Below are 17,486 nucleotides of genomic sequence, written 5' to 3'. Positions count from 1 at the left end.
CAGAAACCGGAAGTCACCATCTTGAATTTATAAATCGCGTTTGGAGTTTATTTCTGGTGTCTGCGCATCATCCCGATCCCTGAAATACTCATATTGGTATTCGGCCATTTTAGGTTGCGTTCCGGAAACCGGATTCACCATCTTGGAATTCAAGCCATCTGGGATCGTTTTCAGGTCTCTTGGCATCATTTCGATTCCGAAATAACTCATATGGGATGATATTTGGTCAATGTTTACTGTTTACCGCAAACCGAAGGTCACCATCTTTAATTCAAAAATAACGTCTGAAGTTGATTTTTGATCTCAGAGCATCAATTCGATTCCGAAAATACTAGTATTGGGTGGTATTCAACCATTTTTGGTTGATTTTCGGAAACCGGAAGTGCCTTTTTTTGAATCTTATATGACATCTAGAGTCGTTTTCGGGTCTCTGTGTATCACCCCGGTTCCGAGAATAAATTTTAATAATTTGTTTCTATGGCCTCTAGCAGCCCCAGTGGAATCTCTTCTGGAAGGTCCACCAAAACACTCAAACATATCCACAGAAAACCGAGTTTCCGGAAGTAAGAAAATTATTTCGAGGCACTGCTCTAACGCAGCTCAAAAGAATCAGTGGAAAACCAGCGAAAAACAATTAACATTTTTGAACATAGTGTAATAAATACATTGTTCATAAAGTGCGAAATTTTGCCCCGTTAACTGCGTACTTTTGAACCGCAAGCCGGGTAAAAGTTCGCATCTAAGTATCTTTTCTAAACGGTGAAATTCTCATGCTACAAACAAAATCCGAAAAACTCTGGTAATACATTTTTGTTGTTTGTTTGTTCCTTTGTGATGCAATATATGTTTTTTGGTAATAAAATTTGCAAAAAATAATGTCATTGGAAGAGGGAGGGGGGTTGTCATAAAGCTACGTCATTATCTAGAGGAGGGGGGTCTGACTTTGTGACGAAATGCTACGATGGGGGGAGGGGGTCAAATAAACCATAAAAAAGCTACGTCATTTATGCATGCTCCATAAGGAGGTAGTGATTCCCCTAAATTTAGTTTCTGGACCATTGTGTAGTATCAATGGTCCTGAAACTAAATTTAGGAGTAAATTTGGCTCTTATGCTGTATAGCAATATTTTAGAGTAAAACTTTATTCTACAAAGTTGTTACCTATGATGAAGCGCTTATTGAAAAAAAAAATCTTAAAAACCCCTGGTATTTTCGGAAAAAGCCCTAAAAGTCGCTCAAAGATAATTTTAAGGTGAAAATTGAAATTAAAAAGTTAGAACGAAAAATGTGTTTTTCAATCTAAATCGGTTATTTACAAAGGGAAAAGAAAACTTTTTTTACAAAGTTACTCGAAATAAACGGAGCAATAACATTGTAGGACATTTTTCTCTTCCATCTACAAAGATAAAAAGTTAGATACTTGATTTCATCGAAAATTTGGGTAACCCTAGTTTTTGATAAATTTTTCAGTAAGCGCTTTATCTTATATAACAGAGAGTTTTTCTCTAAAATGTTGCTATAAAGCTTTAGACCCAATTTTCCCCTCAAATTTGGTTTCTGGACCATTGTACACTGGTCAACATAGATTTTACCCTTGAGCTCAAACTGGAAAATATTAGAGATTATAGCTTTCAAACCAATCTTATGAATTTTGGTGCTCATAGCCAAGTTGAAAATGTCTAAAGTCTTCAGAGACATAAACATAGTTTTCCCGTAAGCAAGCGCGTAGAAGCGACGAACTAGGTCTCGGTCTCTGCAAAGGGCACCAAAATTTTCAGAAATAGTTAAAAAGCTATAATCTTTAAATTTTTTCTCAGTTCAATCTTCAAGGTAATTTTTTTTCGGTTTGTTTTTGTCGATCAAACCAGTCAACCAGTGTTATTTTGAAGAATATGACACGCAGCAAGTACATTACTCCAGATAAAGACTATGCAGTAAGAAAACTTAATGTCGAGTCGCATGTGAAGAATTGCCTCCATCGCTTAGGATAGGAAATCCCGTAATATTCCATGCAAATTCAATTGATGTTACACATAATTTTTGATTTAGTTTTTGTTTTCGACCGGAGTTTTATTTTGACATAAATTTTAAAATTAAGTTTTGTTTGGGATTAGGCTTCGTATTTAGATTTGGATATGTATTTGATTGCGAATTTGGAACAAACAAAACTTTTGACTAAACTTTACCATCACTACTCTGCTTCCATTGTTATGATTATGTTATTTATAGCCTCATGACGTTTTTGCACAAAAGTGTTTTAATGTGATAACAACGAAATTCATTAAATCCGATTCCTTAGTTAGTGACACATTAAAAATGAGTGAAATGTCGTCAATATACTATTCAATTGGTAAAATTATTACTCTCGCTGGCGAAACTATACTGCGAGATAAAATTGACTCATTTTTAAAACAAAGCCTCGACGAAGACCTTTCCAAAGCGCAATATTGTTTTTAGTTTTGCTTCTATTCTAAAAACACAATCGACGTTTTGTACACATTACCTGGAAATCCAGATTAAACAAGTTGCACAATTCATACTATCATTCTACAAGAGAGCAACCTTTATCCAAACAAAGCGAGCCTAATCCGTATTGAAAGCATTCGCTAGTTTTAATACCTAGCAAATACCAACCGAATCCCAGAGCCTCTAGGCATCGACAACATAACGAGCCGATATGTGTCGGCGAGAATAAACATTCATCATTGCTGAAATATTAACACACCGATCGGCAGATGGCTTACCGTTTTCACCCGCTCCACCAGCCTGATGCTTCGGCAGATTCCAGTCGCGTACCAGTGTTTGAATATTGCGTTTATTCTCCGCGGTTCCACCCAGCCCATAGTGTGGCAGTGCATTATCGCGAGCCAGTGATTGCATGTTGCGCTTGGGAGCAATTGACGGCAGCATTCCGGTGCGCAGCAGCGACTGAATGTTCCGCTTGCCAGGAAGCTCGTACTTTCTCACTAGCGAAGCAATACTACGCTTTCCGTTCAGCATGTACCCCGATCGGAAGGCAGATGCGAGGTTTCGCTTATCCTCGCTCCACTCGTCCGCCGGGCCCTCCTCTTCCGAGGTTGGTTCACGGTTCGACGGAAGCTGGCCATTTTTCGCCAGTGTGGCGATACTACGCTTGAGGTAATCGCTGGAAGGTGCCCTCAGGAGACCGGCACGTGCCAACGAGCCAAGATTGCGCTTACCGAATGTCGCCCCATCCCGCATCAGTGACCGGTAGGATCGTTTGTCTTCATACGGTCCGGGTGCTTCGTAGCCTGCGTAGTCATCCAACGATTGATAGCCACCGTCCGTCGGGTCTCGCTCCAGGATGTTTCTCAGCTGGTTCCGCAGTGCTGCGGCGTGCATCTCGTAGCCCTCTTCAGGATATGTCAGGTCTCGCAGCAGTGATTCCAGCTCGCACGGTTTCAATCGACGGTTTCCTTCCATGTACTGACAGTTCACCTGTGGGTGAGGGGAAATCGAACGAAAGAAAAAAAGGATCATCAATATTGTGATTAATACAGTGATGATGATAATACTTGGCTAACATGTAATAAGAAATTGAAGATTCAATTCAAAAGATATTTGACACACACATTCAAGCGGTATGTACTTCATTTAGATCGTCGGTTTTCACGGTGATTATTATATCTTTCAAATTACTTCTTGTGTGGTAAAAATAGAGGGTATTTTTCTATTTTCAATTCACTCTATTTATACGCTAACTATATTGTACGTCAAATTCGATCACACAGCCTATTCGCTTCGGAAAGCGATGATTGGAAAGCATTTTTGTTTCAGCTTCTCTGAATATCGAATTACCGTAGAAAATTTTCTTATCAAGAATGGTTTGTTTGTATTGCCATCAAGAAATGTCTTTTATCGTGACAAAAACGACATACTATTAATTTTAGCGCCTTCTCTCTTCACCGTCAACTTCTGGCATTCACTCGTACCTTCCACTGACATAACAAAAGAATCTGAAGTAGCCGTTCCCTTCGCAACGATGGCACGCTGCTCTTATAACGCTAACAATCAAGCTAACGTCAACGAGTCGATCAAAGACACTTTTCAGCCGCCGCCTCGAGGGCCTCTTCTTGGATGAAAAAGACTAGAGATATGAGCTAGCGTTTGGGATTCGTCGGGTTGAACGTTAAGCTTGTAAAACGAAGGTGGGTGGGATATGAATTGAATAGGATTAAAAATCAACGAAGAGCGAACAAGATTTTGCAGTAAGTGAAACCTAGTTGTAAAACGTTTCAACATATTAATCAACTAATTATTATATTATTCTGCACCCCGATTCGGCTCTGGTTAGATTACGAAACAGTTCGGGTAACAATATTATCAGCATCGATAAGTGATACTGCACAAAATCAACCATAACCTTCGAAGAATCTGTTCTAGCGAGTAAAAATAGGCAATGTAATTATAATCATCCCAAAAAAAACCTCCACTGGCTATATACGGGTGATGTTTTCCACAATACGCCTTCCCTCATCACATCGGATCGAAAAGTGTCACTTTGTGACGAAATACAACTGGAAGAGATTATGTTTCAGCATCCCTTTTTTGCGAGATGGTTCGAACACGGAACCACAATCTGCAGCCCTTGTTAGTACTGTAGAGAAAAACTTCGTCCGCCTGGCGATAATAAAAGCTACTAGTTCACAATCCACGTCGCTGCGTCGCAAATTGGCGTGGGATGACTAAAGATGGATGTGCGATACGAACGTTAATAAGAAGCTTACGAGATGCAGAGCCACCACAATGCCGACCGTATTTCTGGAACCGTAACCGTCGTCGTTATCCAGCTCCCGAGCATAGACAGTAAACCCACATATATTTGGTAATAGAGGTTCGTTTGAAGTTCTGCATGATTCGCCTTCTATCAAATTCGCTAATTTGGTTTTCGACAGACAAGGGAATAGGTAAATTGTAAACATTAAATGATAAACAGTGTAAGTGTATTTCTTGGGCAAGCTCGATAAAAGTTATATTATAAGAGCTTAAGTGCAGGCGTAACGTAGGAACCCACATGTTACGGTGAATTGTGTTGCTCTGAGAAAGTGTACAAATTTATAACTTTAACCCTTTTTATATTTCTGGGTAGGTGTTCTGCAAAAGTCAAATTTCCATATATAACTGAATAAACTGCCAGCACACGCACTTTTGCCGTAAGCAAATGTACGAGCCAGTAAGGGAATGCATACTACATCAACTTTTCCACTGCGAAAAGACTAACTACAACTAACTTACCGGGAATCAGAAGCAGTTTTTCAAGAGAATATTTATTGATATTCTAACAGAATTTATTGAAATTACCTTCATATGAGAGCATTCTATGAACATGTAATGGTATCAATAGGTTTTTTATAGTTTCCAGAGAAGCAGCAACATTTTTTTAATAATGAGGGTTAGTACCTACCCGCAGAATTGTGTCACTTTGAAAGCAACAACAACAAAGTTCCTCTATTGCAATGAATTTGTTACTTCAAAATCAATAAGAATCATCACCTATCAAGTAACAATACTGTCGTATATTTTGCTCATATTACTAGTGTCTTCTATTTTTAATTGAAACGTTGTAAGTATATCGGTTCCTCAAGTCTGACAAGAGCTGCCAGCTATTTTCCTGCATCATACAGTATGCAAACATTGATAATTTCAAACGTATTTGAAGTTCCAAATGTATTGAAATTTTTCCCCTTCTCTTGACTTGTTTCTTCAATATCATCGTATCTGTTTTGTGCGAGACTTCGTACATCGTTCGTCTCTGCGAGCTAATGCGTTCAATTTCATCTGTTCGCACTACTTTATGACGAATTTTTTCGCATTTTCGTTTTGTTCAATATCCATTGATTTTAAGTGGCAATGAAGGACCGAAAAAAAAACAATTTGATCGGCTGTCGAAGTATGAATTTGATGCGTATATTCTGTTACAGCGTTTTAGGACAAAATGTAAGGCCGTAAACATACTGGCGCGTCCTGCGCTGCGAAGGCAGCTCGCCATGCCGCAGGTTAATGTACAGCTCTACTTAGAGTATATTTCGGCCTATCTGTTGGGCCGATGATATAAGCGAAGCAAAAGTCTGAATAAGCTTCGGAAAAATATAAACTACAGACGCGCGCAGCGCAACATATGGTATAATGCTAGCCGCGTTAGCAGATGTAAACACACTACTCGTACCTGTCGGCGCTTTGCGACGCTATGACTACGACGGATTTTAGCATTTCGCATGAATATTCAAACTATATTACCACCTCATTTGTCCACAAGCAATAATTTATTTATTTATTTATTTACTGGTCTTCGATAGTATCGTACAGACAGTTCTTTATATTAGCTTATTCTAGATTTAAAGATAGTTCTACTCATATCAATGTCATAATATACAGACACAGCATTAAACACACGACAACACATATCAATTGGATAATTCTGGCCAAATAAAGTACGATGCATATAAAGTCTCAAGAAATCTGATCGTCTAGTCGTTCTAGATGGTACGTTGAAATGAACTCGTTCTAGTAGCTCCGGGCTATCCACATTGTTTCCCAGAAGATCAAAAATAAACAAACGTTGCAGTAGTCTCCTCCTATTTGTCAGAGTGGGCAGCTGTATGAGGGCGCATCGGTGTTCATAGGGAGGTAGACGGATTGGATCATCCCAAGGCAACCTTCTCAGAGCATACCGAACGTGACACTGGATTCGTTCAATCCGGTTGATCTGAACAGCGTGATAAGGTGACCAATCCAGTACTCCGTACTCGAGTATACTGCGTACTAGTGCACAGTAGAGCGACTTCAGGCAATAAATATCATTAAACTGCTGCGTATTTCTTTTGATGAAGCCCAGTACAGCAAAAGCTTTTGCAGTAGTAACTGCAACGTGCTGAGCGAAACATAGTTTACTGTCCAGAAGAATGCCCAAGTCTTTTACCGAAATCACTCTAGTGATACTGACTGTCTCCATCTTATAGTCGAATAGCGTGGTTTGCCTGTTTCTGCAAAATGATATGATATTACACTTCTGCACATTCACTTCCATTCCGTTCTGTGTACACCAATTCAGCAGCAAATCAATGTCGGATTGTAAAGCACAGCAGTCGACTCTCGATGCTACTACACGGTAAAACTTCAGATCATCTGCGAACATATACTTGGAAGATTTTATAGTGGAACACAAGTCGTTTACATACAAAATAAATAATAATAGGCCCAAGTGGCTCCCTTGGGGCAGACCTGATTGCAGCCCAAATGGGAGTGAGCTAGTACCATTCACACGAACAAAAGCACTGCGATTGGTGAGATAAGACAGTATCCACCGTGTCAACCACACAGGAAATCCCATTTTTTGAAGCTTCTTGACCATCAAGATATGCGGCACAGTATCGAAGGCTTTAGCGAAATCAACATAAACGGCATCGATTTGCTGGCGCTTCTCGAGTGCTCTCGTCACAGCAGAAACAAAGGCCATCATGTTGGTGACAGTCGAGCGTTTTTTATTTATTTATTTATTTATTTATTTCGTCAAGCAAATGTAGACTACAGTTATAATAATACAATGCTTTCTTATATTCTATACATTATTTCCAGTAGTTAGTCGTTTTGTTATTTGATTTCTGCCCATGGTGATGTCGATATTTTCGCAGTGCTGGTTATAGTGACGCATCATGCGATTTATTGGGCCATTTTTTGAGTAGTTTGTTCTGTGAGAATTTTCCGAAAATATTTTACGATTTCTTAATTGACGACTGGGTGCATAAAAATTTAGTTGTGATAATAATTGAGTAGATTGCACGCGTTGAGAAATAATGTCATTGATAAAATAAAGCATTGAAAGATCGCGGCGTTCTTTAAGTGCTTGTATGTCTATAAGCATGCAGCGTGCTTCATATGATGGCAAGGGAAATGATGTCCAATTTAGCTTACGAAGCGCGTACAAAAGAAATTGTTTTTGGACAGATTCAATGCGTTCTTCATGTGTGGCAATATAGGGATTCCATACAATGCTACAATATTCCAGAATTGGTCGGACGTATGTAATATATAATAGTTTGATTGTATATGGGTCTTGAAAATTGTGGCCGAAGCGTTTTATAAAGCCCAGCATACTATTTGCTTTGTTGATAATTGTATTATAATGTTCTATGAATGTGAGTTTGGAGTCTAAGATTACGCCTAGGTCCCTAACGATTTTGCATTTTTCTACTGGTTGGTTTCCTAAGAAAATGTTTGTTGGTGGTGTTACTGTTTTTCTGCTAAAGGCTATTGAATTACATTTTTTAATGTTGAGTTGTAATAGGCTTTTGTTGCACCAAGTGTAGAATACATTAATTTCGTTCTGGAATATTTCGAAGTCTTCTGCATTGGTTATTTCTATAAAGAGCTTCATGTCATCAGCATATACAAGCACATGTATTGACTTAAGAAGAAAGGAAATGTCATTTACGTATAATATAAAAAGAAGAGGGCCCAGGTGGGAACCTTGAGGAACCCCAGAAGTTACTTCTATTGGGTTTGAAAAGGAATTTTGAAAGCGGACTATTTGTGTTCGTTTTGTTAAGTATGACTGCAGCCATTCCAAAAATTTTGTTTCAGTTCCGTATTTTTCGAGCTTGAAGAGTAATAATGGTATGTCGATTCTGTCAAATGCCTTGCTAAAGTCCGTATAAAGAGCTTCTACGTGGTTACCGTTGTCCATTACAGTCAGAGTGAAAGTTATGAATTCCAAAAGATTTGTGGTAGTTGATCGGCCTTTGTAAAAGCCGTGCTGTTGAGTTGTAATTTGGTGTTTTACTTGTTGAAAGATTTTTTCATTAATTATTGATTCAAATAATTTTGGAATGCATGAAATAATGGCAATTCCACGATAATTACGAATGTCAGATTTAGCGCCAGATTTGAAAATTGGCACTAAATATGAGGTTTTCCAGAGTTCTGGGAAAATTCCATTCTTCAGGGACATGTTAAAAAGGTGTTGTAATGGTGTAGATAGTTCTTCTGCCAAATTTTTGAGAAAAATTGGAGCTATTCTGTCAGGTCCAGGACCTTTCGTAGCGTCTAAATTTTTAAGTGCGTTTTGAATTTCGAATTCAGATATTTGATTGACAGATAAAGAATTCGAAAATTCAGGAAAATACGAGAAGTATTCGCGGTCGCGATCTGTTTCTTCATATTTGGTGTAAATTTCTTGAAAAAAAGTGGCAAAAAGACTACATATTTCATTACTAGTTTGTCCTACATTACTGTCAAGATGCATTCGTGATGGAAAGTTGTTACTTTTTAGTTTGGTTTTTACGTAATTAAAGAAGTTCTTAGGGCAAGACTTGATTTGATATTCGATTTTACGATTATGTTCTTCATGTGCAATTTTAATGGCTGCGTCAAGTTGACAGCAAATTTCTTGGTAATTTTGAAGATTTTCGCTATTGCTGTCTTTTTTGTATATTTTATGTGCTTTTTGTTTTCTATTTTTTAGGTTCTTCAATTGTGGATTAAACCACACTGGATATTTGTTGGTGTTCGTTCGTCTTCTTTTCTTTAGAGGTACATTTTTTGATATAATTTGATTAATTATTTCATAAAATTTTGATACTTCTACGTTGACATTTCCTTCTTTACAAATTATACTACGCCAATTTATTATGCGAAGTCTACGTTTGACTTGTTCGAAGTCAGTTTTGTGGTATTCCGGTACATCCTCGTACTCGCAGTCGCTGGGGTACGAAGTGTTATTCATTACTATTGAATATTCAATTGCTGTGTGGAATGCTTCATTTTTCCAGATGGGAGTCAATGATGCATCTACACAGAAGTCTTCAGTGCAGTTTGTGAATAATAGGTCTAAATAAGCATTTTGTTTGTTTTTGACATGATTGATTTGATATAGACCGAGTTCTGAGGATTTGCCAAAAAGATACTGCAGTGTTTCGTTTTCGCCTACGACTGGGAGTAAGATAGATTCATTTTCAATGTCTACAATAAAGTCTGCATTACGTTGGTTGAAGTCGCCATAGACATGCAGTTTTACTTCTGGTTTCATGTTAGACATAATAGATTCTAGAGTTTTGAAAAATAATTCATACGAATGTTTATGAGCATGTTCCGGTGGAAAGTACACGGAACAGAAGATATGTTCTTCGCCAGCAATAAATGCTTTGGCCCATACGTGTTCAAATTCTTTATATTTGTCGGATATTATTTCTTCAGAAGTAAAGTCTACATTAATGGCAATGAGGACTCCACCGCCTGACTTTTTTTGACTGGTAGACAAATTCCGATCGTGCCGGAATACATTGTAATTGTTTCCAAATACTTCTTCGCTTCTTACGCTTTCGTCCCAGCTACTTTCAGTTCCTAAAATTATTTTAAAAGATGACGACAATAGATTTTGTTGAATTTCTTTCATTTTGCTTGGGCTTTTCATGCGATTGAAATTCTGACAATAGATAAGAATTTCAGTCGCATTCTGTCGAGGAAGCGAAGAAGTGTTAGTCAAGTTATTACTTATGTTTAAATATAATGGTTCTGCCTCAGAAGAGGGCGTCCTTACTTGCGAAAATTTGTACTAAATTTATTTACACTTTCGCGAAGTTGTTGAAGACGGTGCGTGCGTTCATTTGATAAAAAATGACGATATGATTGAAGGTCGGCTACTGCTTCGGCTGGCGTGAGTCCATATTCCTGATGGACTTCAATAAAGACGCGTTGGAGCTGTTCTGGAGATGTCGGCAGTCCTTCGGATGCGAGAAGCATTCTTATACTGGTTGGTGTCATTCCTTCTACGCATACAGATGATGGTTGGTCCTTCATGTATGCGAGATATAGGCGTGTAATATGCATTACTTTTGGGTCGCGGAGTCTAGCCTTCAAAAAGCGCTCGTCGCCATTCGATGATTGCTGCGTAAGTCGGACGATTGGTGGACGCATGGGGTCAAGTTCAAATTGGCTGTCTTGCGGTGCTGATTGTATGCTGGCGTTGCTGGCAGGAGCCGGTGCAGAATTTTCATTGTTAGTTGCATTTTTTTCTGTCCTATATGGGTTGATAGTTTCGCCTTTTTGGAAATTTATAAATTTTGATGTTATGTCTGAATTCGGCGGCCCAGCAAATTGAACGCGTGCAGCTGCCAGGAGGTCTTTGTCCGAGGGTAGTGGTTGTTTTGGCATTTCAGCAATTTGTGTTTTCTTTGAGTTGCAGGCGAAATGGTTTATTCCGTGTTTATAGGTGTTACTTATGCTGATAGGGTTTGAGTTTTCCTGCTGACGTTTGCGTTGCTGCATACGTTTACGAGCGGCCTTTTCTGCTTGCTTTTCCTGCATGCGTCTTTTACGCTGTCTGGCGTCATATTCAGTCCAGTCGCGTTTCCATACTTTTTTATTGCCAATTAGGCGCCAGCCTGATGTGAAATTTGGAGTACGGTGTTCTTCTGAGTCCGATTCTGGAGGTGGCAACGAAAGGCGAAGTTCTTCAGCCAGACTGGGATGATTGTCTGTTTTTGGCTGGAGTGAATTCGATTCTTTGAGCGCTTTTAATTCATTAATTAGTTCCTGCGCCGTTGTACTGCAGTTTGTTTTCTTATTTTGTATAGCTTCTAATTTCATGAACCCGTGTTGCCACTCCGAAATAATATGATGAACCTTCGGGTAAAGCGAGTCATGGATAAGGCTTTCAAACACTTTCGGCAGACAACTCAGAATCGAAATTCCTCGGTAGTTCGTAACGTCATGAGTACTACCTGCCTTATGCACGGGTGTAATTGAAGCAGTCTTCCACACGCCCGGGAAAATTCCTTCCGACATCGATAAATTAAAAATAATCGTCGCAGGAATAGCTAGCGTCGCAGCGCAGTTTTTGAAGAGAAGAGGTGGTAGCCTGTCAGGTTCGGCGCCTTTCGATCCATCAAGCGATTGCAGCTTCGACGACACATCATCCGGCGAAAAGACGAAAAGCGGCATGTTCAAATCGAAGAGCGGCAAGCTGTTCAAATACTCTTCAGACGAAGGTGGTGAGTTATTACTTTGCACAGTTCGAAAGAAGGATGAGATCAAGCTTGCTGACTCGAACGGAGATTCGGCTGTAACATCGAGATAATGCACACGTTGAGGAATTCCGCCTTGTTGCTTCCGCTTTCGTACGTACGTCCAAAACGATGCAGGGTCATGTTGCATGTTGTCTTCCATGCGACGGATATAGCAGCGAAAGCATTGCGCGTGCAAAGAGCTGTATTCGCATTCAATGGCACGCAGCTCAGCTTTGTGCCTTTCATCTCTCCACCTGAAAAACTTTTTCCTAGCCTTGCGGAGTCGGTTACGCAGATACTGTAGCTGGTTGTTCCACCACGGTTGTTTATTCACACGTTGACGAGATTGTTGTTTCGTAGGGACAACACGGCGTAGTATATCATAGATATGCTCCTTAAACCGCTCAACAGCTCCATCAATATTGCAGCCAGATAGCAAATCCTCCCAACGAGTCTCAGCAAACAGTCTATTCAACAATTCGAAATCACATCGGTTAAAATCAAAATAGGCTGGCTCGCAACGATAAAATCATTTTCCTTCACGTCAGCAAGCTCAAATGTTATTATAAAAGGGCGATGATGTTGGTCAATTGCAAGCAATGGTAACGGTGGCCCCAGCAATTCCACACGACTTGTATCATTGATGAATGCTAGATCAAGTAGTCTTCCATTGTAATTCATAATATCGTTAATTTGAAACAGTCCATTTTATATACTGATTCAACTAAAACTATTTCCTGCTCTGAAGATGCATTTGTCGGTAGTAAACAGTTCAAATGTTCATCGTGTGTCCAGCATAAGTGAGGAAGATTGTAATCCCCTACAACCAAAACTAAATTGTGATCACCCGCTCGATCGATTAACGTTTGCACGCATTGCGAATGCTGCTCATACAGCTATGGCTCACTGTTTGGTGGAAGATACACACAGCGAGCAAATATATCGATATTGTTTAAAGAGATTCGAACAATAATCTGCTCCAGCTGATCGCTGCCTGCTACACAAACAGCAGTACTACGAAGTTCATTTTTTACGGCAATTAGAACTCCTCCGCCGCGCCTGTGCTGGCTGGTCTGTGAGTTTCTATCACACCGATAAATAGCATAATTGTGTGAGAGCTCCGAATTGTGGATATCATTCTGTAACCAAGTTTCTGTGAGGGCGATAACGTCATAGTCACACTGGGGCAAGGCTAACAGTAAATTATTGGTTTTAGTACGAAGGCCTCGTACGTTCTGCTGGTAGAAAGAGAATGAGCGATAGGCGAAATCGGGAGCAATTTGATTTTGTCTAATTTGGTTCGAATGCCGATCAGCTGAGCAAGGTGTGTTGATGTGCGAGAGATTAGTTAATTGTCCGTTGTGAGTAGAAGGATCCTCTGAGTGGCGGTAGACAAGTGGTAATAATTCTGTGTCATTACGATTGATTCCTTGTTGGCGTTGGTTGGAAGCGAAAGGGAGCACGGGTGTTTACAGTGCGGTGAAAATCGAATTGACGGAAAACAATTCCCTTTTGCCATGTCGAAATCGATAGTGCCAAATCTTTTAACTGTGTATCGACACCAGCTTTTAAAGATACAAAGGTTAGTTCGTCGAGTGATTTACCTTTAGGCACCAGTTTAGCAACATGAACGGGTTTTGTCTGTGTTTAAATTATTTTTGACCAGTTTTTCCACTTGCTGCACTGTTGCCTGAGGATCAAAACTGGACAGAAACAACCAAAAAAGTTGATCCTTTCTAGCGGCTGCTAACGGTACGGCATCGTCTGCCACGACTTCTCTGGTACCTTCGAAAGTATTTACGCGTTGCGGCGACTCGTCGGGGATCAATAATCGTGGCCTTTTTCGTAGGTTCAATGTGAGTTGCGATCTTGGAAGATGTAGTGTAGTTGGCAGCGGAGTTCGCTCAAGTATAGTGTTAATTTTGGCAGTATTGAGTGCAACTTCCTTTCTCAAGTCATCCAGCACTTTGTTCTGCTCGTCGGCAATTGACTGCATAGCAATGTTTGTGGATGAAATCGCTTGACGAAAACAAGCATTTGCCATCATTTTTGTGCAAGCCTTACACATCCAAAACAATTGAGAGCAGCAAGCTACAGCATCCCGAGTTTCCGCCGATATATGTGCACATTTCAAATGGAAAGAAGACTTGCAAAAGCCGCTGCATATTATTTCGTCTGGCTTTTCTAAGCCGCAGGCACAAGCACAACAAACCGACTCCATTGCTTTTTCGCTCAAACGACGATCGATATCACAGCAGCGTAAATATTTAATAATTTTTCACGAATTATCACTGGGAAACGTTGAACTCCAGATGTTTCCAATTCGATACAGCGAAAAAAACAGTTATCGACCGTTTCCTGACCGTTCAGACATCCAGTCATACCAGCAGTCAAGAACGAGAGAAACGAAAACAAAACATGCCACATGCTGCCGGTCTAGAGTATGCTTTTTTCAATACACATTGTAAATGATCGAGCGAGAGTTTTGAAATCGGTTTCTCGGAAACTGCGGTCGCTATCATTAGAAAAAAAAAACGTCACACGAGAGAAAGAGAAAAACTTTATTTCGTTCGACCGACCGTTCCTACCGTTCAAATCAAACGAATAAAGTATGTGCATTTCGATTCCTTTTCAAGCACTGTACCTAGTTAACCGAGAATGCACTAATTGGGCTATATGAAAGCCTGCTTCTGTGTTCTAAACAATCTGTTTACTAGTGGATGGCCACTATGACGGTGTCTCGATCAAGTCTATTCCATCAAATAAGGCCTTACTTTTGACGTTTTCGATTTTTGATCAATCCTCCTAGCAGTAATGTATACAAACTATTTCTTCTAATCTTCAAAGTACCACATTGCTTTCTTCAGCAAAGTTATTGAAAAATCTATGAGAAAAAGAATTGCTGAACCCTGCAATCTCCACTGCACCACCACTGCAAATCTGTACTTTTGACATGACAAAATAAAGTTTTTCGAGGAAAACCCCTCGAAATTCGTTTTTTGTTTATTACTTTTTCTGTAACCGTCGAAACAATTCAAAATGTTCTAGGATTTTATTCATTTCGCTAAGCCCCGCAACATTGTACAGTATATTGCTTTGATATTTTTATTTGTTTACAAGATATTTCCAGTTTTTCGTTAAAAATATACATATTTTGAGTCCAAATTTCTCTGAAGGTTGCACATAGTAACCGACCCGACTATATGCATTTTAAAGTTTGTAGAGAGAACTGCGTTACACATAAGAGTTCAACAGTTTCTAGTTGTATCCAACCAAACACAGAATGAAAGGAAAACCCCTCTCGTAACAGCCAGATTTCACAATTATCTCATAACACTTAGTATTTACTGTCGAATCTCGGTAATTAATTGCCGAGAGCGGCACCACTGAGTGCTAGGTTAAAAAAATGACAGCTGTCACATTTTTTCATAAATTTCAGTTCAACATAACTGAAATTCCCACATTTCACATAAAAAGTTATAAATAAAAATCTAAATTCGAAGAATGTTCCTCGAAAAACACAATTTTATCATGTCCAAAGTAAAGATAGAAGATTGCAGTGTCCAGCTATTTTTTCTTATAGTTTTTTTTTATATCTTTGCTGAAGAAAGATTATCCGGCAAAAAATTTTCATTCCGGATAATCAAGTTTTCTGGATAATCGAATTACTCAAAAAATACTGAAATTTTGCGATTAACGAACATAATATAAAAATTTCTTTTCTTTATTTTACTTGTATGATGCAGTGGCGTAACCAGAAACTATTTTTAAGGCGAAAAGGGGTGATTTCTTGAGAAGCATCAAAAATAAATTGGACATTGATTATTTTCACTCATTTCGAACATGCCTCAAACATGCCGAAAGTGACTTAAATGGTAACAAATATGCCAGAAGGGATGGCGAAGGCAAAATTTCGGAATAAAAATTAAAAATGGACACCAAAAGAATCAAATTCCGGATAATCGAGTCTAAAATTCCGGATAATCGAATTCCGGATAATCGAGTCCCCGGATAATCGAGTCCGACCTGTATTTTGTAAATTACAAGAATGAATTTTTATATCCAACTGTTCGGGGGATTGATCATATAACCGAAAACGTCAAAAGAAAGGTGTTGTTTCATGAAATAAACTTGCTGAAAACACTAGTTACATAAAATTAATATTTCACAGTCAAATCTAAAACGATCACGATTTTTCAAGTTTAGACCAATGTGCAGCGGTAATGCAGCAGCACTACTTCTCGTAGAAAGTTACCTTTGTGGGGTAGCAGCAGCGGCACTACCTCTTCTTGTGAAGGGCTACCTTTGTGCGGTAGGGGCAGCACTAGCAGTGACTACATTGGCCGGTACTAATTTCATCTCCATGTCTCAGCACAAAATATTTTTTTTTTTTCGTAATATGCAACATTCTACTGCAGCGTAATAAAGCGTTGCTTAACTGAGTGCGGCATCTTCTGTTATCTGCTCGAGACGACATAAAAATGCATAATCAATCCAAGACAATTGTTAAGCCTTGATTATGCAAACACTGTACTATTGAAAATGGTTAAGATTTGTTGAATTCAGATCTCTAATGATCTGATTGGTCGTTCAATGCTCACTTTCTCTAGCACGATCGACAGAATATTAACCTAGATAACCGGGAATGTCCTTTCCAGACACTACACCAAAGTGCAATGTCCCTTACCAATAGAGGAACGCTTCGAAGCACATCTCATGACGCTTAAGGAATATGCGACCTACTGAATGGGAAACAACGCGTGAGCGACTTCGCTGCAACCACATCTGTTCAACTAAAGCAGCGGTTCTCAACCTTTTTTTGACCGCGTACCCCTTGGCAACACTTTCCAAATCAATTGTTCCCTCTGGCTTGGTTTGTTTTCGCAGAGAGGGTGAGAGTAGTGGTAGATCGCGTTATGTAGTCTAGTTCAGGTTTTAAATTAAACTATGGTTTGTTTAATTGCAACAGCCATGTTTTAATAGCAAGATTGAATAACAAATTAAATAATTAACGAAAAATTGCTTCCTCCGCCATTACTGATTTTTATTTCGCGTACCCCCTGAAGGATGCCACGTACCCCAGGTTGAGAACCGCTGAACTAAAGAACCAAAAACGAGACAAAATCTCTTCATTTTAAGTATCGACATTTAGCGGTGGAGATTTTACACTCAAAATTTTATTTCACTTATACCATTCATACCTGCTCGTGGTGAAGAATTATTTCGGTCTCTCTTGTCCTCATTCAAAACAAAAAAAAAAAACAAAAAAACTGTGCGACCTCTCGCCGCTCTTTCGTCGAGAGAATTCTTTGTTCTCCCCGGTATTGGTATAGCGAGAGTGTCTTTTCATGATAATCGTACAGTACCACCCGCATACGTGCAAGGTTACTTTGTACACATTTTTTTAATGAATTTCATTGTGGCCAGAGTTGGAAACCGAAAATCTTGACTAACGACAATCGT

General features: G+C 39.2%; 1 protein-coding gene across 2 annotated transcripts in view; it reads right to left on the bottom strand.

Annotated features, from left to right (window-relative positions):
* LOC129721208 (neuropeptide-like precursor 1) overlaps positions 1-17,486 on the bottom strand; it is an 82,729-nt gene that overhangs the window by 33,592 nt on the left and 31,651 nt on the right. For both annotated transcript variants that reach the window (XM_055673505.1, XM_055673504.1), the window contains exon 2: positions 2,745-3,459. In XM_055673505.1, the coding sequence (XP_055529480.1) occupies positions 2,745-3,459 (715 nt within the window). The remainder of the gene's footprint in view (positions 1-2,744; positions 3,460-17,486) is intronic.

This window comes from Wyeomyia smithii, chromosome 2 (assembly GCF_029784165.1).
Source record: "Wyeomyia smithii strain HCP4-BCI-WySm-NY-G18 chromosome 2, ASM2978416v1, whole genome shotgun sequence".
NCBI lineage: Eukaryota > Metazoa > Arthropoda > Insecta > Diptera > Culicidae > Wyeomyia > Wyeomyia smithii.
Note: the sequence above shows the minus strand (reverse complement) of the source record. Positions and strands in the feature narration are given on the sequence as shown.